The sequence below is a fragment of the Rana temporaria genome, chromosome 10 (assembly GCF_905171775.1).
Source record: "Rana temporaria chromosome 10, aRanTem1.1, whole genome shotgun sequence".
NCBI classification, from domain to species: Eukaryota; Metazoa; Chordata; class Amphibia; order Anura; family Ranidae; genus Rana; species Rana temporaria.
This window is the reverse complement of record NC_053498.1, coordinates 52,630,172-52,654,854: the sequence shown is the minus strand read 5'-3', so window position 1 is coordinate 52,654,854 and position 24,683 is coordinate 52,630,172. Positions and strand designations below refer to the sequence as shown.

The 24,683-nt window shown below is 43.9% G+C and overlaps 1 protein-coding gene across 1 annotated transcript in view; it reads right to left on the bottom strand.

The window, feature by feature from the left end:
* The window catches only part of CNOT3 (CCR4-NOT transcription complex subunit 3), a 425,129-nt gene that overhangs the window by 232,159 nt on the left and 168,287 nt on the right, over window positions 1-24,683 (bottom strand). Inside the window, 3 exon segments of the mRNA XM_040327617.1 lie at window positions 5,376-5,396; window positions 5,398-5,472; window positions 22,751-22,879. Coding sequence (XP_040183551.1) covers window positions 5,376-5,396; window positions 5,398-5,472; window positions 22,751-22,879 — 225 coding nt within the window.

The following is a 24,683-nucleotide window of genomic DNA, read 5'->3' as shown; positions in this document are numbered from 1 at the left end:
GCTTATCAAGATAAGAAACACAAGCAAACACCTTGGCAGTGCGGACCGGCTTGCGGAACCCAAAAGGGACCGACACCTCAGCTGCTTCCGCAGAATCCTCCATCTTCAGTGTATCTTGTACCGTAGTGATAAGATCACTTACCAGGGCCCTCTCGCGTGCTTGTAAACAAAAAGTAAAAATACTGCTATATCTCATAAAGTAAATAATAAAGCCGCTAACACAGCAAAAGAGATCAAAAGTTGCTAGTAAAACATATGTGGAAAAGTGTAGCAATTGTGATTAAACAATCTAAATTGTATCGTGCAACACCACATGTGAGCTAATGGTATTAGTGATAATTAAAGTCCATAAATCCTTGACTAGATCAATGAATTAAATCCAACTATGTTGAAAAACGTTCAATAACTGAATAAACAAACAAAATCCAACGATGAGAAGTGAGAGATCCACCACCACTTACTTACTTACCTACTAGGCCAATCAAGCTTTGTTATAGCTCATAAAAATAGGGTAGCAGGAACTGTAACGAAACATGTCGGGATGGACTGCTACTGTTCCTGCTACCCTATTTTTATGAGCTCGATTGAACATTGCAAAATGTGAGTTACCCTCCTTTTAAAATAAATATTGATTTTTACGGAATTATGCTATGTGCGCCCCACTTTTTCTTTTTCATACTCATCGGTTGAATAATCGATATACCCTCTGTGTGATCTGTTGAATATCGCTGCCTGCTGGGAACCACTCCTGAATTGTCTGCCTGAGGTATTTTTTCAATAATACCGAATCGCATGACGTGTATGGTGTACCCTCTTCAGCGTATCATCTATAACAAAGCTTGATTGGCCTAGTAGGTATATGCCTGTCTAGGTCCAATCCATCCGGTAAGCCCCTTGTCATAAGTGGTGGTGGATCTCTTACTTCTCATCGTTGGATTTTGTTTGTTTATTCAGTTATTGAACTTTTTCAACATCGTTGGATTTAATTCATTGATCTAGTCAAGGATTTATGGACTTTAATCATCACTAATACTATTAGCTCACATGTGGTGTTGCACGATACAATTTAGATTGTTTTATCACAATTGATTCACTGTTAGCGCTACACTTTTCCACATACCCTCTCGCAGGCTTACCCGGAGTCATCCTCACTATCCGAATGGTCCACGCCCTCTGACGCATCAGGTGCCGTAGCCTGGCCCGAGTTCCCGCCCCCCACCCCGAGTTCCCGCCTGACGCTGTCACCCTGGCAACAAAGGCCTCCAGGACATAGCATCCACTGACAGCAGGTGCAGGAGCACCAGTTGCCAACTCAGGTGTTTCTGGAGAGGAGGTGCCCGCCTCCGACGCCATGCTGACCCATGTGTGTGACACAGGGACTAAGGCCAAGTACACGGTTCACCCTCCTAGCTGCCAAAGAGAACAAGGGATCCACCCAGAGGACTCACCACCTAAAGAAAAAAATAGTACCGCACAGCCTGCCTTCCGTCTCCCGCTAGAGAAGCTCCTTAGCGCTGCAGCACGAGCACGCTGACCCCCTGTGGTATGTGTCTGCCGTTCGAGCCGCGAAACCAGGCACTAGAGGCCAAACCACCGCCAAAATGGCCACCAATCGGTCACATTGTGGAAAAAGGCACGCACTAGAGGCCAAAATGGCCTCCGGCCACATGTAAAAGATAGAAACCACATAGGCTGCAAAAAAACACACACAGGGTACCACCCACAAAGAACAGCCACATGAACCCCCAGGAGACGGACAGAGCAGCCCCCATGATCAGATGGAGCCCCCCCAGGCAGAACCCCAGTCACACAGCTAGTCTTCAGTATAGGGAGGAGGGAGGGAGAAGGAAGGTGGAAACCCCTCTAAACAGCCACTACAGTATGTCCAGCCATATCCCCCCCACCGAAGCAGGGAACAACAACTTACCCGTCCTGCACGGACCCGCTGGAAGCATCCCTGACAGCTTATCTTCCGCATGGCGACGGAGGTGACTGTCGGCCAGGCACACTGACTCGAACATAGAGCCCGGTCATATGTGTACCCCGAAGCACGGAGCTCACCAGCCACCCCTGGAGGCACGGGGCATGTCGTAGACAGCCCAGCGCGTAGCTAAAGGCCGGCACATGCTCGATGGCTGACACTGGGCAGACTACAAAGATCTGGGATCCAGCCTGTCACCCAGTCGGCAGTTGCTAGTAGATCACAGGAACAAAAGAAAAAAACATATTTTAAAAAAAAAACTCAAGTCCCAAGGGGCCGAAGATAGCCATGTCCAACTTCTACACTAGGCAGAAAAAAACTGAGCTGCATGGTGCAGGGAGAGGGGTTGTACCTAGAGGGACTGCTCCCGGGGCGGTACTGTACAGTTTTTTTGATGAGTTTAAACATTAACCTGTTTTCTGCCTAGTCCTCTCCTGGTTGAAGGCTGAATACCCACTTTGTCAAGAGAGTGTTGTGTCTGTCCATGAACAAAAGAGGAAAAAAAAAACCTGTTACTGACCCTATCCCCCCCCTTTTACTTACCAGAGTCCTGCAATTCACACGCCGGAGACGCGCTCTTCCCCTCTGCCCGTTGTCTCTGCTCTTGATTGGATACATTGATAGCAGCACAGCCATTGGCTCCCGCTGCTGTCAATTAAATACAATGACGCGGGTGCCGGGGCAGAGTTCAACATTCTGTGTCTATGGACGCAAATGCTTGACTCTGGAGCAAGCCTGCAAGGTAAGCCCCCGGGAGATTGCTTCTTCTTGGGGGGGTTATACGATGCGTGGAAGAGCTACCAGCGCCACCGGGGGACCCCAGAAGTTGAGGATGGGGGCAAATCTGTGCAAGACGTACTGCACAGTGGAGAGCATTATGAAATGTTTTTTTATTAATAAAAATAACACACACACAAAGCCTTACAATCACTTAAAGTGTTGCTTATTTTGTTTTTTTATCAGCCATGACTAAGGACTAACAGCTTCGTACATGCATTTAATAAAGAAATACTAGTTTGGATGTCATCCTGAGTGCCGACCATCCCTTTCCTTTATTCAGATACATTGGTGGTGTCAGCAGCCTCTAGGTCTGAGCACCGGGCAAAGCTTTTATGTGGGAGGGTTGCAGCACCTATGCACCTGCTTTCCTAACATACATCAATGTCCAGAGCTGCTAATAAGCCAGTACCAGTTGGCCCTGTACCAGGTCCAGTGTCCTTGGCTCAGCAGGGGGATCCGGGCAACCTTAGTCAGTCTGGTAGTCTTTGTGTAAAAGCCTGCATAAGTGGCAGAGCTTCCAGCAGGTCCAAGTCCTGCCTGTCAAAATGTTTGGTTGCTGTGCCCATCTAGCATGCTAGCAACCAATCAGGTGCATGGAGGCCCCGGCATCCAGAGAAGGAAGAAGCAACTTCCTCCTCCTGAGCTGATCCCCCACCACCTTTAGTGTTGTACTTCCCACTAACAGAAAAGCCAGGAGCCTGAGGGGACCTGCCATCTGGACAGGGACACTGCTAATGTGAGTGAGCAGAGCTCCTGTCATAGCTGCACACAGGAGAGGGGGGAGAGATCACACAGGAGTCTCAGAGAGAGGGAGGACAGTCTTCCCCAGAGCAATTTACATTGACTGCAACATCACCATCCACAGTACTTGTACTATGCCTGCAGCCTCTCACTGTCTCCTGTAATATTCCTGCAGTCTCTCACCGTCTATTTTTCTAGACCCTCCCTGATCTCTTTGCTGGTGTGAGTGGAGAGACTATTTTTATTAATTTCAGGCACATGTGTATTTTGGGCCCACTCTGTATGGTGGCTCAACTTCAAGTTCCAGCCGCCTGCTGCTGCAGTTGCCCATGTCCTTCCATGACAGAGTGATCTTCCTCTCCTGAGCTCTGAGTTGGGCCCCAGACAGAGAGCGAGAGGCTGTAAGGAGGGCAGTGGCGGCAGAGAGAGAGGCAGCTGACAGTCTAAGTCCAGGAGCAGAGGGAAAGCAGATCATAGCTGCTGCAGCAGTCCAATTGGGAGTAAATATACTGCATTGCACTGTACTCTGACTGCACATAGTAGCTATGGATGGTAATATGGCATGGTGATTGTACTGCATTGCACTCTGCACATATTTACTATGGATGGCATGATAAATCATCAATTGAAGACAAACCTGCACTTTGTTTCAAGGTGGGGTCTGGGAAGGGGCCAGGGGCAGGGCTAGGGCTGAAGGCCCCCCCATCAGATAGAAATCATGGGGCCCCGTACAACCTATCAGGGGCCCTGTCAATGCCCATGACAACATAACGCATGACTAAATGCATTGGCCAGAGCTAGATGCACTGACGTCACCACACATGCCGGCCAGCTGATCCGGACTTTCAGAGTGTAATATTAGAGATCTGCATTTGTGAACATTGATGTTTTACACTTTTTTAATGCTAGTTGTTTTGATCACTTAATTTTAATAAAGCAATTATAATGGTTTACACTATGGGGAACACTTTTCTTGTGCTTTATTCTCTTGAGGTGTAATACATGGTCTGTTGGTGGTGGAAATTAAACTGAATGAATGATTTATATGCCAAATATATGGATCAATGCATTTCTATAGCTTGTGTGACCACTCAGCCTATGGGGGGTTATTACCATTTGGAAAGCAGCCTTAAATTTAGTGTGGTGGTGTAATTTCACTACAAAGTGTGTTCTGTTAATGGAACATTGTCTCACAAGCAAATTGGGATATTTGAGTAATATTATAATATTGCATGCCACAGCTTGCACTTTATATTATATGGTGTGCGTTTGTACAGTGTTCTACATGAACTTTGCAGTGTTTATGTTTTTGTATGCACATTTATGATCAGTTTGCATTTTGTTATTTTAGTCGTATTAGCGTGGCATTTATTTTTATTATAGAGCAAAAATACACCAGTATAGTGTAAATCAATATTACTTTTACTAAAGCGAACACCAAAGATAAAGCTCATTTTACTTCCACTTTCTCCTCAATGTGCATTGGTAAAAATAAAAAGCTGGATCAAATGTTCTGGCTATTGTGCAGCCCTCTGGAGGGGTTGGAGGCGGCTGCATGTGAGTCTCTAATTTTCATGTTGACCACCATTGTTCTAAAGTCTTGATCAGTGTAAAAAAAAAAAAAAAAAAAAAATTCCACCAATTCAATGTTCTAGGACAATAAAACATTAAAACTTCCAAGGGGGTGAATAATTATGCATATACACACACATGCACACAGATGTTGTAATGTGAACTCTCAGAAATGCATTCATGTAGAATTGAAAAGTTACAGAAGTTAGGAATACAAAGCATTTTAAATCTGTGTATTCACAAATAGAATTTCTGTAGAATTCATTAAAACAAAAATTGTTTATTCTAAATGTAGACTCACATCCTTGTCGCCTTTTTTTTTTCCGTGTTTGTACAGACAAAGATTCGACTTCACTTTCAAACTGATCGACACCCATATTCAATGAGTCAATTGTGTTCTGCAAGAGGGAAAAAAAAAAAAGAGAAAATAAGTATCCTTTATATTTGTATTGTTATGACTTTAGATTTATATCACAGCACTTATCACACTTTATAAACATACCTTCCACAGTGTTTATGCAGTTTATTGGAGGATAACAGGGTATATGCTTTGCCACTAGGTTGGACACAAAAAAAAAAAAAAAAACACAGGTGACTTTGCACCTATTTGTGGAAAATACCCACTCTGCCTCAAGAGAAGCTGGCAGTCAAAAAAAGGTAAACTCAGATGACCATAGAAACTAAAAACACAATGTTGCACAAGAGCTACAAAACGGTAACCTAAGTGGGACCGGTGTAGGAATGAACTACTGAAGAAAAAGTATGAAAATGTATTTTCTTTCATTGTTCACTGAACAGCTTCTGGGGGACAGAGCAGTCCATAGCGATAAAATAAAGGGAAATCAAGGATGACTGTCAGGTATGTATAGCAAATTAAATAGGATATAAAACCAATGTTTATTACAAAATATGAATAAAATCATCCCCAAAAATATAAAACGTCTAAAATTACGTAATTGCCACTTCTATGCTAGTAAGTCTACGTGTTTCGTGGGTGATCTGCTTCTTCAGGACTATATTTCAGGACAGGCGTGTAATTAAAGCAGAAATGCTAGCTGTCACATTTGCTTGTGCTCTCAACCAAACTGTCAAACCATCCAATGGCTGGTTTCATAACTGATCACATGTGCAGCATCATGGCAGTTGTAGATTAAACAGAGGCCAAGATGGCAGCTTCCTTGGTTGAAAACGATAGGAGGGTTTACTTACACTTTAACTTCAGCTTCAGGATTTGGCTGCCAAATTACTGGGCCACTTTTCGCGATTCGGCACTGCATCACTTTAACTGACAATTGTGTGGTCTTTCCCCCACAAATAAAAATTAATTTTGGTGTTATTTGATCACCTCTGCGGTTTTAATTGTGTGCTATAAACAAAAGTAGAGCGACAATTTTGAAAAAAGCAGCTATATTTTTTACTTTTTGCTATAATATCCCCCATTTTTTTTTTTAAAGCACTAATTTTTTTCAGTTTAGGCCAATACGTATTCTTCTACATATTTTTGTTAAAATAAAAATGCACCGATTACTGTTTAAATGTGACTGGCAGGGAAGGGGTTAACCGCTAGGGGGATAGGAAGGGGTTAAGTGTGTCCTAGAGAGTGATTTTAACTCTGGGGGCGGGGCTTACTGTGAGGGAGGGAGCAGACGATCAGTGTCCTGTCACTAGGTAGAACAGAGAGATGCCTTTTTTACACTGGCCTCTCCCCATTCTGCCACTTCATGACACGCTCGCGAAATTCAAAGTAGCGTATATTTACAAACACATTACTTTGCGCAGCCATGCCATTCTGCCAACATAAATGTACAGGACATGGTCAGCAAGTGGTTAAACAATGTTCATCTACATTGAAAGTACAAATATTAAAGACCACAAGTCATAAGATATTCTGCACAATAGCAATGTTCACTTAATCAAACATGATACAGTCGTATGCAAAAGTTTAGGAACCCCTGACAATTTCCATGATTATCATTTATAAATATTTGGGTGTTTGGATCAGCAATTTCATTTTGATCTATCAAATAACTGAAGGAGACAGCAATATTTCAGTAGTGAAATTAGGTTTATTGGATTAACAGAAAATGTGCAATATGCATCAAAACAAAATTAGACAGGTGCATAAACTTGGGCACCCCCAACAGAAAAATCACATCAATATTTAGTAGAGCAGAAATAACAGCCTCTAGACGCTTCCTATAGCCTGTAATGAGTGTCTGGATTCTGGATGAATCTATTTTGGACTATTCCTCCTTACAAAACATCTCCAGTTCAGTTAGGTTTGATGGTTGCCGAGTATGGACAGCCCGCTTCAAATCATTTTTAGCAGTGTTTTGGGTCGTTGTCTGGTTGAAATATCCAGCCCCGGCGTAACTTCAACTTTGTGACCGATTCCTCAACATTATTCTCAAGAATCTGCTGATATTGTGTGGAATCCATGCGACTTTAACCAGATTCCCAGTACCGGCACTGGCCACACAGCATGATGGAAACCCCACCAAATTTTACTGTGGGTAGCAAGTGTTTTTCTTGGAATGTGGTGTTCTTTTGCCGCCATGCATAACGCCCCTTGTTATGACCAAATAACTCAATCGTTGTTTCATCAGTCCACAGCACCTTATTCCAAAATGAAGATGGCTTGTCCAAATGTGCGTTTGCATACCCCAAGCGACTCAGTTTGTGAAGTGTGTGCAGAAAAGGCTTCTTTCGCTCCTCACTATGTTCCTAACATTAAGTTGAAGAGAAAAAATATGCACATTGCAGGGATTTTACCAAACTTTGTTGCAGATTCCTACCTTTTGTTATTCAGGAGAAATATTCATTTGTCTGTGTGTCCATGAGTGATTTTATAATTAAAAAAAGGCAACTGCTGCACCTGCAGGGTTCCAATGAGGAAATTGGCAAGGTTTGCACTTCTTCATTTCCCTTTGGGAGTATCAGCAAAAATTAGGAAAATCAGTAAACCAATCATGCAAGCAGGAAATTACATAATCAGGGGGGGGGGGGGCGGTTCTGTATACCATTCTGTGTACAGAACACCTCCAGGTAGCCATATTGCATTTTACAGAAAATTACACTGCTGCAGATTGAAAACAAAGGGTAATTTTTAATAACATTCAATTACAATATGACTTGGGTAGCAATTTTATAGGATATATTAATTATTTGCTAATTTTTTCCCCCACAAAAGTTGAGTAAATCTCACAAGGGGGAAAACACCCCCTTATGATAGCTTTGGGTAGGTGACAGATACTCATTATGGAGATATAAGAGGTCTATTAGACCCCTGACATATCCCTTGCCCTCCAAGACAACGAACCATGCACAGTTCTTGCTTAACTCAGTGGTTACAGTAGGACACCTTCTTCCCTGACCAGTAGTGTTGAAATTCTTGTCATTTCCAGGTTCATTCGGCACAGGGGAGATGGGGAACGCTCACAGACTCTGCACGCATGCGTGATCGTCCACACGGAATCCTTTAATTTTATTCACACTGGAGACTTGTTGGAGTCAGAATACCTGTATGCAGCACTGCAACTTTTTATCATTAAAATTCATCTAAAAGACAATACTGCACCATTGGAGTTTATTTTTATTTTTTCATGTTTGCACCTCTTGATACTGGGGATATCCGATTATCGCCTGGTGTACGGAGACTTCCAGCAGGAGAGGCCTGGGACATCTGGATATTCATCTATGGGATTATTGATCCCCCCCCCCCCCCGAATAAGGGTGGTCGCTGGCCTTTCAGTAAGCCTTCTACCTCATTGTGGCGACGGGTATCACAAGGTCAAGCATTTGATCCAGGCTTTACATTTCATGTGGGAGCTCCTCTTCGATCCCTGCCTTTTTTATGAACTTTTCACTATATTATTTACCGTATATACTCAGGTATAAGCCGAGGCACCTACTTTTACCACAACATTTTTTTTTACGTATTGACTCGAGTATAAGCCTAGGGTTAGAATGCAGCAGCTACTGTAAGTGGAAAAAAAAGGGCCAACAATGCCCATTTGCACGCCTCATCGTGCCCATTGCAGCCAGACCTCACCCGGGCCCATTACAGAATCACTTTGCCGTGTACCCGAGTCCTGTTCCATGATAGTCCGTGACATGCAGATTCAGACGGCAGTCGGGCAGTGTTAAAAAGTCGTGCTCCTCCATGTCCTGTTCCAAAAAAAGGGGCTGAAAAACTTGGCTTGTACTATACGGTATCTCTTTTGGCAATTTATGTCATTGCACTTTATAATACAACGTATGGTGTTTTTGTATAGTGATGGTCACCTGCATAAAAACTGTATATCACAGTAATTGCAATAAATTTTGCACATTTGCACTCATTATACCATGATTTATATAGTGCCAACCGTTTACGCAGCGCTTTACAATGTATAGGGGGACAGCACAATTACAGTACAGCTCTATACAAAAGGTACAGGAGGGCCCTGCTCATAGAGCTTACATTCTATAACCACTTGCCGACAGGACCTTTTTATATGTACATCGGTCAGCAAGTGGTTAAGGTATGCTGTGTGAAAGGGAACACAATTCAGTGTGTGTGTGTGTGTGTGTGTGTGTGTGTGTGTGTGTGTGTGTGTGTGTGTAATTATATATATATATATATATATATATATATATATATATATATCACACACACAGTCCCCGGGTTACAAACAAGATAGGGACTGTCGGCTTTTTCTTAAGTTGAATCTGTTTGTACATGTACATTTTTTTTTTTTTTTTTTTTAAGTGTAGCTCCAGCCCAAAAAAATGTTTTAAGCTTTTTGGATAGCATAGGTAAGGGTTATCACCCCTGTAACATTTATTTTGCTGTCTGGGCCAATGTTTAGAAGATTTCGGCTCACTATCTGTCTCAATGACTATTGGATTTTGAAAATTTTAGGTTATTAGAGAAAAATGGATTGGTGATAAAAGCATCAGTGGAGACACCTTTTTCCCATATTAAACTCTTACAGGAGAGAATTTCCCTTCCTATGGGTAGATTTCCTCTCACTTCCTGTTGTCTCCCTCCATTTGTAAGCCAGGTGTTTGTAAGCCGTGTGTGTGTGCTGCAACCAACAATTATTTTCATAATCGATTAGTTGGCCGATTGTTTCGATTATTCGGTTAATAACCTTAATAAAAAGTGTGGTGTATAATTTAATTAATGTGTAAAGTTTAAAATAAAGGCAATTTATTCATAAATATCTCTATACAGTGGTAAATATAAATAACCAACTATATGCAGGCCATACAAAAACAATGTCTTCAATCAAAGAAAATTTAATTTTAAGAACATTCATTCGATTTTCTAATCGTTTGTGGGGTCAAATCGAAATTTGTTTTTAACCACAGTTACGGAAATTTTTAGAAATTTAGGGCCAGATTCACATAGAATTGCGGCCGTGTAACGTAACCCGTTTACGTTACACTGCCGCAAGTTTTCAGTGTAAGTGCCCGATCCACAAAGCACTTACCTGTAAACTTGTGTATCGTAAACACGTCCGGCGCAAGCCCGCCCAATTCAAATGGGGCGGGTACCATTTAAATTAGGCGCGCTCCCGCGCCGGACGTACTGCGCATGCTCCGTTCGCAATTTTCCCGACGTGCTTTGCGCGAACTTACGGCGGCCCGACGTGTTTGTGAATCGCAACATGCGCAACGTACTTACGCCGGGAAAAGAAAATTCAAAAGCGACGCGGGAACGACGGGCATACTTTAACATGGTGGAGTAATTTTACACCATGTTAATAGCACCCCTAACTTTGCGACGGGAAACGAAGACTTGCGCCGACAGGAAAAACCTTTGTGGATCGCTGTAACTGCTAATTTGCATACCCGACGCTGGAATACGACGCAAACTCCACCCAGCGGCAGCCGAGGTACTGCATCCTAAGATCCGACGGTGTAAGTCAATTACACCTGTCGGATCTAAGGGCTATCTATGCGTAACTGATTCTATGAATCAGTCGCATAGATACTCTGATACGCCGTCGTATCTCTTCTGTGAATCTGGCCCAGAAAACTTCTTGGTCAAAAGCAAATTTTCAGACAGTGTATGTGGTTTCCGTTCAGAAATTACATTCATTTTAAAACAATGTTAAAAGCAGGTGAAAAATTCAAAACATTCTTTCATTCAGCGAATGTACAAACATTTTTCGTATGAATATTCTCGTCTGAAAATTGATCCGTGTCGCCAGCATAAGTCACATTGCACACCTACCTATGGAGTTTGCTTTTGATGTTTCTGCAGTGCTTTTTGTTGTGCATTCTTATTTTTGCGCTTGTGATTTTGCATTTTTAACCAATTTGTTGTAGGGCAGATTAAGAAAACAAAATTGCTGCAAGAACACACTACATGCTTTTCTGCAGCTTTTACATTGAAGTATATTAAACTAAATAAGCACCATTTTGCGTTAAAGTCCTTGACCCTTTCCAAATACGCAGCAGCTGAAAAAAGCATAGATGGGAACGTGTCCCATAGGAAACCAAGTTAAATAAACTGCAGTGCGTTTCTGCAAAAAAGCACCAAAAACCGCATAATATGTTAAAGTGGTTGTAAACCCACTTATTTCACTTTTGCCTACAGGTAAGCCTATAATAAGGCTTACCTGTAGGTATAAAGAATATCCCGCATGCGCGGGAGTGACGTCATCGCCGCTCCAGCCAATCACAGCGCTGGAGCGGCGATACCCGGAAGACACGCTCGGCTTGGACCAGGCAAGTTACCTACCTCGTTCCGAGGTAAGTATTTCATAATGAGCGAATATGCGGTGCATATAAGCTCATTATGGCTTTTTGCTTGCAGGTGTAGAAAAAAAAAATTATGCGGGTTTACAACCGCTTTAAGCAACAGCAGCATGCTTTTATTTGTAGCACATTACATAATGGAGTTAAAAACTAAAATAAGCCCTTTATAGCACAAAAAGAGCAGACAATCGCTACCATATGGGGTTTCATTTTTTTTTTTTTTTTTTTTTTTATTGTTGAAAAGTAAAAGTAATAATATATATTACTTATATCATATATGTAATATAATGCACCCAGAAGGAGGATATACGGGCATTTTAACTAGGAGTCAGACATGAAGCTATATGAAGGGTGGAAGGAAGATATACTCACACACACACATACATATACTCACATATAACGAAGCCAAGGAAAGATGGAAAAATCTCCAAAAGGCATCAAATTACAGATTAGACATTGTTATATGTCAAAAAAAAAAGTTAGATTTTATTTCCATCGTTTACACTTTCAAAATGACAGAAAACAAAAAAATTGCGCCTGCAAAAGTTTGGGCACCCTGCAGAGTTAGTATCTTGTACTGCCCCCTTTGGCAAGTATCACAGCTTGTAAACGCTTTTTGTAGCCAGCCAAGAGAGTCTTTCAATTCTTGTTTGAGGTATCTTTGCCCATTCTTCCTTACAAAAGTCTTCCAGTTCTTTGAGATTTCTGGGCTGTCTGTCACGCACTGCTCTTTTAAGCTCTATCCATAGATTTTCAATTATGTTGAAGTCAGGAGATTGTGAAGGCCATGGCAAAACCTTCAGTTTACGCCTCTTCATGTAATCCCCCATGGATTTTGAGGCGTGTTTAGAATCATTATCCATTTGTAGAAGCCGTCCCCTCTCTTTAACTTCAGCTTTTTCACAGATGGCATCAAGTTACCATCCAAAATTTGCTGAAATGTTATTGAATCCATTTTTCCTTCTACTCGTGAAATGTTCCCTGTGCCACTGGCTGCAATACAACCCCAAAGCATGATTGATCCACCCCCATGCTTAACAGTTGGACAGAGGTTCTTTTCATTAAATTCTGTGCCCTTTCTTCTCCAAACGTACCTTTGCTCATTCCGGCCAAAAAGTTCTATTTTAACCTCATCGGTCCACAGAACTTGTTTCCAAAATGCATCAGGCTTGTCTATATGTTCATTTGCAAAGTTCAAACGCTGATTTTTGTGATGACGTAGAAGAGGTTTTCTTCTGATGACTCTTCCATGAAGACCATATTTGTACAAATATCTTTTTATAGTGGAATAGTGTACCACAACTCCAGTGTCGGCCAGATCAGTCAAACGTGGGATATGAATTGCTTTTCTCACAATCCTGCGAGCTGTTCTGTCTGATATTGTTCTTGGTCTTCCAGATCTTGCTTTAACTTCCACTGTTCCTGATGACTGCCATTTCTTAATTACATTCCGAACAGTGGATATTGACATCTGAAAACGCTTTGCTATCTTCTTATAGCCTTCTCCAGCTTTGTGAGCGTCAACTATTTTCAGTTTCAGTTTTCTAGACAACTGCTTAGAAGAACCCATGGTGCCGATTGTTGGGGCAAGGTCAGATGAGTGTGGGCATTTAAAACCTTTGAGATTGACATCACCTGGTCTTCCCAGACGATGATTGAGAACAATCCATGACACTGGCAGGTCTCAGCTTTGCAAAGGGGGCAGTGCATGCTATAAATTCTGCAGGGTGCCCAAACTTTTGCAGACACCATTTTTTGTTTTCTGTAATTTTGAAAGTGTAAATGATGGAAATAAAATCTAACTTTTTTTTGACATAGTATAAGAATGTCTAATCTGTAATTTAATGCCTTTGAGATTTTTCCATCTTTCCTTGGCTTCGTTATGAACATTAATACAAATTTTAAACTGGGGCGCTTAAACTTTCGATCCCCACTGTATATATATTAGGGCTGTGCAAATTAACTTTTAATTAATCGATTAATCTTTAATTTTTTTGATCAATTAAAATTCTTTTGATTGGTACTCGCCTATCCGCTAGCTTCTGGGCCTTCAGGGAGTTCCGTCGGAGATCCAGTAACTTGTACAAGTTACTTGTACTTTCATTATGTTCCTCATATTTAAATTCCATAAAGTATGTTTTAACGTCTTTAGGGCACTTCTGGAATGCAAGGATGTTTTGCCATCCTTTAAGCATTTGAAAAATATTTATTCTCAATATTTTCAAATTGCAGCTTTGCTCCCAGCAGAACTTGCAATGTGGAAATGCTTCCAAACTCTACGGTAGGCAAACTTTGAGAGATGGAGAGCTACCTAGACAACATTGAAGAGATCAAAATGTCACCTGGGTGCAGTGCCCTCTCTTTTTAAACTAAATTAACTAGAAAGACCCCAATAAAAAGTAAAGACAGCATTAAACATTTATAAAAATCGACTAAACTAATATCACTGTAAAACAGGGCTCGACAAATCCCGGGCGCCAGGTCGACTAGAAAAAGGGTCATGGCGCCATCTGGTGGTGGCCGTTGGTATTACAAGTTAAGCATTACAAGTTAAACAGCAATTCTAATGTTATTTTTCACTATTTTCACTGCCATCTTCCCTCTAATTAGAACCCCCAAACATTATATATATATTTTTTATCCTAACACCCTAGAGAATAAAATGGCGATCGTTGCAATACTTTGTCACGCCGTATTTGCGCAGCGGTCTTACAAGCGCACTTTTTTTGTGAAAAAATTACACTTTTTTTTAATTAAAAAATAAGACAACAGTAAAGTTAGCCCAATTTTTTTTTATATTATGAAAGATAATGTTACGCAGAGTAAATTCACACCCAACATGTCACGCTTCAAAATTGCGTCCGCTCGTGGAATGCCGACAAACTTTTACCCTTTAAAATCTTCATAGGCGACGTTTAAAAAAAATCTACAGGTTGCATGTTTTGAGTTACAGAGGATGTCTAGAGCTAGAATTATTGCTCTCGCTCTACCAATCGCGGCGATACCTCACATGTGTGGTTTGAACACCGTTTACATATGCGGGCGCTGCTCACGTATGTGTTCGCTTCTGCGTGCAAGCTCGTCGGGACGGGGCGCGTTTTCTGGCTCCTAACTTTTTTACCTGGCTCCTAGATTCCAAGCAAATTTGTCAACCCCTGCTGTAAAAATATTAACTTACCCTGAGTTTGCTTCAGCGAGAAACAAACACTACATTTTTTTCATGCCTGGGAAGCAATTGGTTACCCCCACAAGTCCGATGCTGGAGTTCATCATGGAAACAGAACATCTGGTACTGCAGGCAGATTTTTTTCAAACAATTTCAGGCCTGGCTACCTGCTCTGATTTCTTGCCAGTTCAAGTAGCATGTAGGGCAGTGTCCAGGGCTCAGCAGCATGTAGGGCAGTGTCCAGGCAGACAGAGGTCAGTAGCAGGTAAGGCGGAGGACAGAGGTCAGCAGCATATAGAGGTCAGTAGGATGTAGGGCAGCATAACGAGGTCGGTAGCAGGTAGGGTGGTCGGTAGAATTGTAGGGCACCATACAGGGTGCCAGGAGGGTTGGAATGGCAGTAAGGCTAGACTGGCAGGAGGGCTGGAGTTTAAAAGAAGTTGCACATGCAGATTGGCACAGGGAAGGTGCAGTAGCCCTGATCCCTGCCACCTCTCTGACCTTCCCTTGGATTGGTAAGGAGAGCCAGTGGCAAAGGGCGCAAAGCACTTGGGCATGTTCGGAGAAGAGCCCGAACCCGTCTGAGCTATTGCGGAGGCTTTCCCCACAGTCGCACATATGCAAGGGGCGGGAACTGCCTCTGCAGCTTAAAATTGGGCGAGCGTGCGCATGCATCGCTATGGAGGGAGGATCGAGTCAGCGAACTTGGCAACAGCGTAACTACTTTGCAGGCTACCTGACTGTGGTCACGTCAATGGGTTGCCAACCCCTGCTCTAGATGTCTCACCATTTTACTGATATGACGAAAAGAAAAACTACTAACCAAACTATAGATGAACATTATGCAGTGATGGTGGAGAACATTAATAGGAATCTTTTAAAGGGTAACTCCACTTTCAGGGGGGGGGGGGAGGAGCATATACAAATATATATATATATATATATATATATATATATATATATATATATATATATATTATTTATTTATTTATTTAGTGTGTGTGTGTATGTGTGTATATGTGTATGTATATATGTATATATGTATATATGTATATATGTATATATATATATATATATATATCATACATACATACATACATACATACACACACATTTTGGCATCCCCTGCCACAAAAAAAAATAGGATTTTTGCACTCACTGTAAAATCAATTTCTCTGAGTTCATGGATGGACACAGCAGCAATTGACAAGCTTATGTGACACAGCAGCATTTGACCTTGGGGTATTATATCCTTCCTTCCAGGAGAGACTAGGCAGAAAACAGCACTTCAAGTGTTAAAACACTTTTCAGTACAGCTCCTCACAGGGGGCGTGGTCCCCGGGTATAACCCTCTCTGACTCAGCAGCTCCAGTTCGTAACAAGCAGTACAAAAAGGAGGGGTGGCTTCTGTGTCCGTCCATGAAATCCTATTTTCTCTTCCGTTCATGGACGGACACAGCAGCAATTGACCTTAGGGACGTCCCCAAGCAGTGTCAAAACATTCGAGGGGTGGGAAAAAAAAACACAGCCATTAAGCTTCACCCCAAACAAACCAGAGTTCCTCAACGGAGGAACTACAACCTGAAACAGCCGCCTGCAAAACCTTGCGGCCAAAAGGAGGCATTCGCAGATGCACTAACATCCACCTTGTAAAACTTAAAAAGGTGTGGGTTAATGACCAGATCGCTGTTTTACACACCTGTAAAACAGACGCCTGATGGCGGAAAACCCAAGAGGTATCAATCGCCCTGGTCGAATGCGCCGTAACCAGAAAGGGAGGCGCCCGCCCCTTTAGGGCATAGGCTTGGAGCATGACCTGTCTGACCCACCCGAAAATGGAGGCCGACGATACCGCCAGGACCAGTCACTGACACGAACAGCGAGTCCGATCTCCGGAACGGAGCCGTAGCAGACAAGCACGCCCGTAGGGCTCGCACCACATCCAACGAAAGTAACGTGGCCTCCTTCGAGTTCTTTGGCTGAGGACATAAGGATAGTAAACAATGTCCTCATTATAAAAGAGCCCTGCAAGACAAGGCCACCAGATCAAAAACTCGTCTGACCGAAGGAATGGCTACCAAGAAAGACCACCTTCTGGGACAGAGAGAACAGAGGAATCTCCCGAATGTCCTCAAACGGAGCCCTTTTGAAGCACCGAGAGGACCGAATTCAAGTCCCACGGAGGCAGTGGAGGACACACAGGAAGGTCACATGCCTGACCCCCTGTACAAAACGTACGCACCAGGGAGTGTGTCGCCAACGGTCGCTGAAAATAAACAGCCAGGGCCGAAATCTGACCCATAACCGTACTTAGGCGAGAGCTTGACCCACTCCCCGCTGTAGGAACAGCAGCATCTGGGACAGCACGTATGTGCGGGGGTGTCCTTTCATCTCTGCACACGAAGAGATGTAGGCCTTCCACGTACGATGACAAATCCTACGTGAAGTAGACTTCCGTGCAAGTAGCATGGTAGAGATCACCGAGTCCGACAGACCTCGGACCTCCAGCTCCTGACTCTCAGCAGCCATGCCGTAAAAGCCAGCGACTGTAAAGCAGGGTGAGGAAAAAAATCGGACCCTGCGACAGAAGATCCTCTCTCAGGGGTAGAATCCAAGGGTCCAGGTCCGCGTACCAGGAAAGGCGCGGCCAATCCGGAGCGACCAGGATTGTTGGCATCCCCTCCGCTTCCACTCTGTGCAACAGGTGAGGGAGAAGCTTCAGGAGTAGGGAAAGCGTAGATTTAGGCGATGGTGACCCCACGGTGCCACCAACGCGTCCGACGCGTCCGCTCAAGGGTCTCTTAACCTGGCCACGAAACGTGACACCTTCCGATTGAGACGGGAGGCCCGAAAGGTCCACGCCTGGCGTGCCCCATTTTTTGGCACAACTCTGAAACACTTCCGGGTGCAACGACCATTCTCCCTAGTCCAGTGTTTGGCGACTTAGGTAGTCTGCTTGCCAACTCTGCACCCCCAGAATATACACGGCCGACAGAGCCGGAGCGTACCTTGTGGCTCACCGGAGGATGTGTGCAACCTCCACCACGGTGGCCGAGCTCCGCGTGCCCCCTTGATGGTAGACATACGCCACGGCCGTGGTGTTGTCAGACTGGATCCTGACCGAATGATCCTGCAGACCCAGAAACCACTTGGGGAGACGCAGCCTGATAGCCCGGAGCTCCAGGACATTGACTGGCAGACGGGACTCCACCTGAGTCCAGCGCCCTGGGCTGACTGGACACTCCAGAACGCCCCCAGCCGGAGAGGCTGGCATCCGTCGTGACCACTGTCCGATAGCACGGTAGGAATAATTTCCCAGTCCGAAGTACCGCAGATGTCAGCCACCACACTAGGGAGGACCTGGCCAGGCGACTTCACCCAAATCTGGTAATCCAGAGACGAAGGGAGCTTGTCCCAACGTGACAAAATCTCTGTCTGTAACAGGCGCCGAATAGAGCAGAGCTTCCTTCGGGAAGTCGTGACGCGCTGTGTGCGCCGTCGTTTAGCATGCCAATTGATTGGCATGTCAAAAGGAACGCCCACTCCCGCGGGATTCCCTACCCGGAAGCCGCGGTGAATTCCACGGGTAAGCGATATCTACGGGAAAAAATAAAGGTCAGTGACATTTTATATGCAGCACGGTGCTGGATGTACTGTTAGAAATTTTTTTATAGGGTGAACCTCCACTTTAACCAGAGAATGGATACAGTGTCCCCGAGGCAATTCAGTTCGCATGTGTTGCGCTATATACGTTTTTCACTCACTCACCTCTTCACCCGAGATGGGATTTTTATCGGAGTGTCCAGGGATCCGAGACTGTGATCCCATGACCTTAGGAGAAAGGCCTGTAGGCGTCTGAAATGCAATCTTGCCCATTGAATGGCCGGCATCGTTGAAGTCTGAACTCCCAATGCCGACATTACTTGCCTTACTGTTATAGGCTGGTTGGACTGCAGTCGCGACACAGCGTCCTGTACTCTGTCCTTTTTCTCATGTGAGAAACATTTTTTGTTTCACCAAATCAACTTGGTAATCCCAAAAAACGGATCTCGAGATGGCACTAGGGAGGACTTTTGCAGATTCAAAATCCAACCCAAAGATTCCAGGTGGTTTTGCGCCATGGATAGGTTGTCTAGTACTTTTCTTTCGATGGGGCGAAGAATTACAGGTCGTCTAGGTAGGGTATAACTGCAACCCCCTGTAGACGAAGCGGGGCTAGGGCTTCCGCCATCACTTTGGTGAAAATTCAAGGCGAGGATGACAGCCCAAATGGAAGGGCTCTGAACTGTAGAGGATGTACCACTCCCTCCATCTGCCAACCTGAGGTACCTCTGACTGAGGGGAGATTGGGATATGCATCCCTCAAGTCTTTGACCGAAAATATTGAGTCCATCTTGAATTATCTGTATTTGACAGACTTGTTCAGAGTCTTCAAGTTTAGGATCATTCAGAATTTTCCTGTTGGTTTCTTTATCAGGAAGATGTGTGAACAGAACCCCAGTTGCTGCTCTTCTGGAGATACTTGTACCACCACACCCTGTTGGATCAGTTCTCTCAATGAGGACTTCATGGCCAGGGATTTTGAGTCTTTTGGGGTATTTGTTATGAAAAACCTCTTTGAGGGGGCCTCCGAAAATTCTATGACATAACCCTGGGCTAGAGTGGTCAGGATATACTGATTGGATGTTACAGCTGACCACTGCGGAAGAAACATCTGTAATCTTCTGCCTACCCGCACGGCTGAGTCATTGGGATCTCTCGGCTTGTGTAGCAGGATGGAAAAGGATCCACCTTTTCCTTTTGCCTGTGCGGCCCAATTCCTCCTACCCCCTTGGGGTTTGTCGTCTGAGTTTTTTGTGGTCGAAAAAAAAAAAAAAAAAAAAGACCTGGGGATTGTTTTTTCTTTTTAACTGGGAACGTTTTTTTCCTATCAGCCGTCCTGTCTAGGCTACCTTCTAGATCAGGCTCAAAAAGAAGGTCCCCCGAAAAAGGAATCCCGCAAAGCTTATTTTTTGAAGCTGCATCACCTGGCCAAGTCTTTAACCACAATGCCCTTCTTGCAGTATTAGTCAAGGCTGCAGATCTTGCCGGCATCTTAATTGCTTCAGCTGAAGCATCTGCTATGTAAGCAACTGCAGAAGATAAAGTGGAAAAAGTCTAAGATTTCTTGTTTAGGGGAATCCACCACTATATGGGACTTTAACTGGTTAGTCCAAAACTCAAAATTTCTGGCTACACACGTTGTGGCCATAGCGGGTTTTAAATTATTCATGATCGACTGCCATGACCTTTTAAGTAGGAGATCCATGCGTTTGTCCATAGGGTCTTTGAGAACCCCCATGTCCTCAAAAGACAGATCAGTGGACCTGGAAACTTGAGAGAAGACCGCATCCAGTTTAGGGACCTTATTCCATACTGCAGAGGGATCTTCCTCAAAAAGGAAAACGCCTTTTATGGGCTTTTGAGAAAAAAGGCTGTTGAGAAAAATGACCGAGTGGACCCTTGGGTTCACTCAGACCTGCAGACATGCGGTCATGTAAAACTTAAATCCTTTCTTTCCTCACTTAGACCCAAAGTAACATAAATGGCCCTAAATAACCCATCCACCTCTTTCAGGGATCATTTAAATTTTGAAGGGCACACTGCTGACTCTTCCCCTGAGTCCTCTGAATCCTCGCTAGAAGGTACGTGGGAGTGTCCTTCCTTGGTAACAGGCTCTTCAGCTAGAGATTCCAACGCTGGTATAGCCACAGACTCCTGGGAGGACTGTGAAGTGGAGGCCTGGGTAGTGGTAGGGTAAACTAATGAGTCACGAAAAGTTTGAATCGTGGCAAAAAGTTATTTTACAGAGGCAGCCAACTCTTCCCATACAGAGGCTGATTCCTCCTGAACTAAAGAAGAAATGCATGTGCTGCATAGAGCTTTCTTACAATTCTTGCCCATCTTTGTCCTACACGAAGAACACTTCTTTTTTGGGTCAGAAGTCTTGGCCAGGGGAGAAGAAAAGCAGGGGAATCTTTTTTTTTTTAAAAAACAATTATTGTTTTTTTGACATAAACAAGCAGGGGAATCCTTAGTGAGACCTAGTCCCAGTAGATGGACCCCCCTATAGGTGCACTAGGAAAGAAATGTGCCCATTCCAGTGCCCAGGCAGGCCCCTTGCCACTAAGGGGGGGGGGGGGATTTAGAAAAAAAGGAGACCGGAAAAGAAAAGAAATACAGGTAAGGGAAAAGGCAGACTTATACTGCTGCCTCCTACCTGAGCCTTGCTGGTGCCTGTCCCCACCGATGTAACTTCTGCATCCTCCATTGCAGATGAACAGCGCTCCACAGTGGCTCACACAAAAATAGGCCCCAGCCTCTGTCCTGCCTCTTCCCCCTGCGGTCGTGCCAGAAATAACACTTGCGCTGACCCGGCAACCTGCTGTTGCATCCTGGACCAATGCCGCGACTCCCGTTCCTTTTCCAGGCCACCAAGCTCTTTTTCGGCTCTCTCCGAGCACTAAAGGGGAAAAAGGAGCCGGAATGCTAACGCTGCCATTCGGGTAGCACAGGAGGACAGATGGTCTCAATGGAGGAAAGGTAAGAGGGAAAGCCATCTCCCAGGAACACCCAAGTGGATAATCCCTCACAGAAGATGTTCCCTCCAGGCCAGAGGAAACAAAAAAACTGAGGTGTGCTAGGGAGGTGCCTCCCTTTAAAGATCTGGAGGAAGAAGGTGTTTCCTATGGTTGTGGATGGAGTCACTATCTCTCAAGGTGCTGTCCTGAAAGATGCCTTGGGGAAAAAGCAGATTTGTTTACATCATGTGATCAGCCGTCTTTGGCAGTTACAGAGCCAGGCACATGGATCTGTGTGTAAACACACAGATCCACATCCTGTCAGGGAGACAAGACCGATGGTGCGTCCCTTGTACATAGGGACACCGATCGGTCACCTCCCCCCAGTCAGTACACTCCCCCTACAGTTAGAATCACTCCCTAGGGCGCGCATTTAATCCCTTGATCGCCCTTGTGTTAACCCCTTCCCTGCCAGTCACATTTATACAGTAATCAGTGCATATTTATAGCATTTTGAATCCATTGTGGTGGTGTATAGAGCCAAAAACATTAGAATTGTGTCCATGTCCCAATATTTATGGACCCGACTGTGTGCGTGCGTATGCGCGTAACGTGCGTGCGTATGCGCGTAACGTGCGTGCATGCGCGTAACGTGCGTGCGTGTATGCGCGTAACGTGCGGAACACGTGTCTGCGTAGCGCGTAACACTTGTCTGCGTAGCGCGTGTGTGTAACACGTGTGTGCGTGCAACATGTGTGTAACACGTGCAAGATTAGTTTGGGGGTTCCAAGTAATTTTTTAGCAAAAAAACTAATTTAAAACTTTAAAGCAAAAAGTTACAAAAAAAGGCCTGGTCTTCAAGTGATTAAAGTTGGGTAATTATTTACTATACCCAGTGTAAGTGCTTTTCAACTTGGTCATAAGATCACACTTCTAAAAATAAATGAAATCTTATGTTCTACCTCCTTAGAGATACCAAGCTAAATGGAGGAAGGCTGGCTGACCGTGCAGAATCGTAAGCCTTCTGACTTTAAGTGTCCAGACTGATAGTGGCAGAGAAGACAACCAGTCTCCCAAGGAACACAGAAATAATAATAAAAAAAAAAAAAAAAAAAATATTCTAGAATCCATAACAAATCACACACACAAAAAAAAAATCTGTTCTGTAAATACAACCGCAATGCTAATGAAAAATCTTACCGTTAGCCACTGCCCGATTTCTTCTTTTTCCTTCTGAGCTGGGTCCACCTTCTGAGCCAAACCAAGACCTTCCTTAGAGTAGGCTTTTGTCTTTGTTTCACGTTCTACTACCTTAAACCTTTCCATTTGCTGTTAACATAAAGATGGGATACTTTCAGTTAAATTCACATGTAATCAACCTCTTTACACCAACTGCAGCCAGCGCTTTAAGTTGGCCATGATGTCAGAGGCTAATAGGTGGGGCTCCTGATCATACGGCACTGATTGGCTGCATAGTGCCGACTTCATCAGGAGCCCATCCTACAAACTCCTGATCATGGAAAGTTGAATGTGAGCTGTCAGTGAAAGCTCTGTCACAGTTCTAGAAGCGCAAATAGACTGCGCACCAAATAATGACAGTCACGCATATAAACAGCAGCGGAGCTACAAGGTCTAACCGCCCTTCCGTCACATAAATGCATATTACATATATGCATACTACTATTGTAAAATGAAAGCAAGTCTGTAAACTAGAACTTTGGTCATTTATGAAATGTAAACTAGCAAACATATGTCCCTTCCAAAACCACCAATGTTAGAAAGGGCACAAAACAAAAAGGCCAAAATCGAATTTCTGACTTACCTGTAAAATCCATTCCTTGGAGTACATCAGGAGACATAGAGCAGTCCTATTATACTTTACTCACAGTTATGAGGCACGTACAGGTGATTGGACACTGCCAAGGGAGTGCTCCCCTATATAACCCCTCCAATATAGGAAGTACCTCAGTTTTGTAGCAAGCCATACATCCCAACAGAGGGGGGGGGGGGGATCTGTGTCCCTTGATGTACTCCAAGAAATGGACTTTACAGTTAAATCATACATCCAGTTTTCTTTACAGTACACCATGGGACACAGATCGGCTCTATTATACTTTACTCACAGGGGTGTCCTAAAGCAATGGCTATTAGGAGAGTGGGGAACACTGCAACCACCGACAGTTCAAAAGAACCTACACCGCAGTCTGCAAAACACTGCAGATAAAATGCAGAATCCTCAGCAGATCCAACATTCACCTGATAGAATCTTGTAAGTATGAAACTGAAGACCATGTTGCATCTTGCCAACCTGAGTCACTGAACACCGACGACAGCCCAGGTGGCACCTACACTTCTAGTAGAATGAGCCGTCACCAAAAAAGCTGGAGCCTTTCCCTTCAAAGCATTAGACATGATAGATAAGCAGACAAACCCAGGTGTTAAATAGAAAACGTGGCAGCTGCGTCCTTCTTTGGCCCTTCATAAAAGGACAAATAGAGAATCAAATAACCTGACCGCTGTAAACAACTTCAGATACATCTTGACCTGAAACACATCCAAAAGGGTGGAGGGACTTGTCAACAACGGTTAACTATGGAAAATAAAAAAAAGGGCGCAAAACAGTGTCCTAGCTGAGATAGAAAGACAAGACCACATTTGAAAAAAAAATGATGATCAAGGGCGAAGAACCACTTTATCAAGTTGCAGTACCAGAGTGATTCCCTGCAAGAGAAAGCCATCCTTCCGAGACTGAGCGGAATTCACAAAGATCAGAAACACAATGTTGTATGTGCGCATACAGTATGTACAGACAAAAGGTCACAAATGCGAAATCTGCTGAATGGAATCCTTTAACACCGCCCAGAGATGTTTTTTTTTTCTTCTGAAACCAGTAGGTTGAACAAAAAATGTCCTTGATTTCCCGATCCACATATTTGAGGTGGATGGAGGAATTCTGCCATCAGAACACACTGATCAGCTATAGCCTGCACCACTGATCATGCAGCAAAAATCCATCTGGGGAGGTTTTACAAAAGTGGAATGGTAAATTGAATTCTGTACAACCAACCAACCTGCCCATACATGGGTTAAAATTTGACCGGTCTGTGCTGAACAGGCTGAATTTCAATCCATG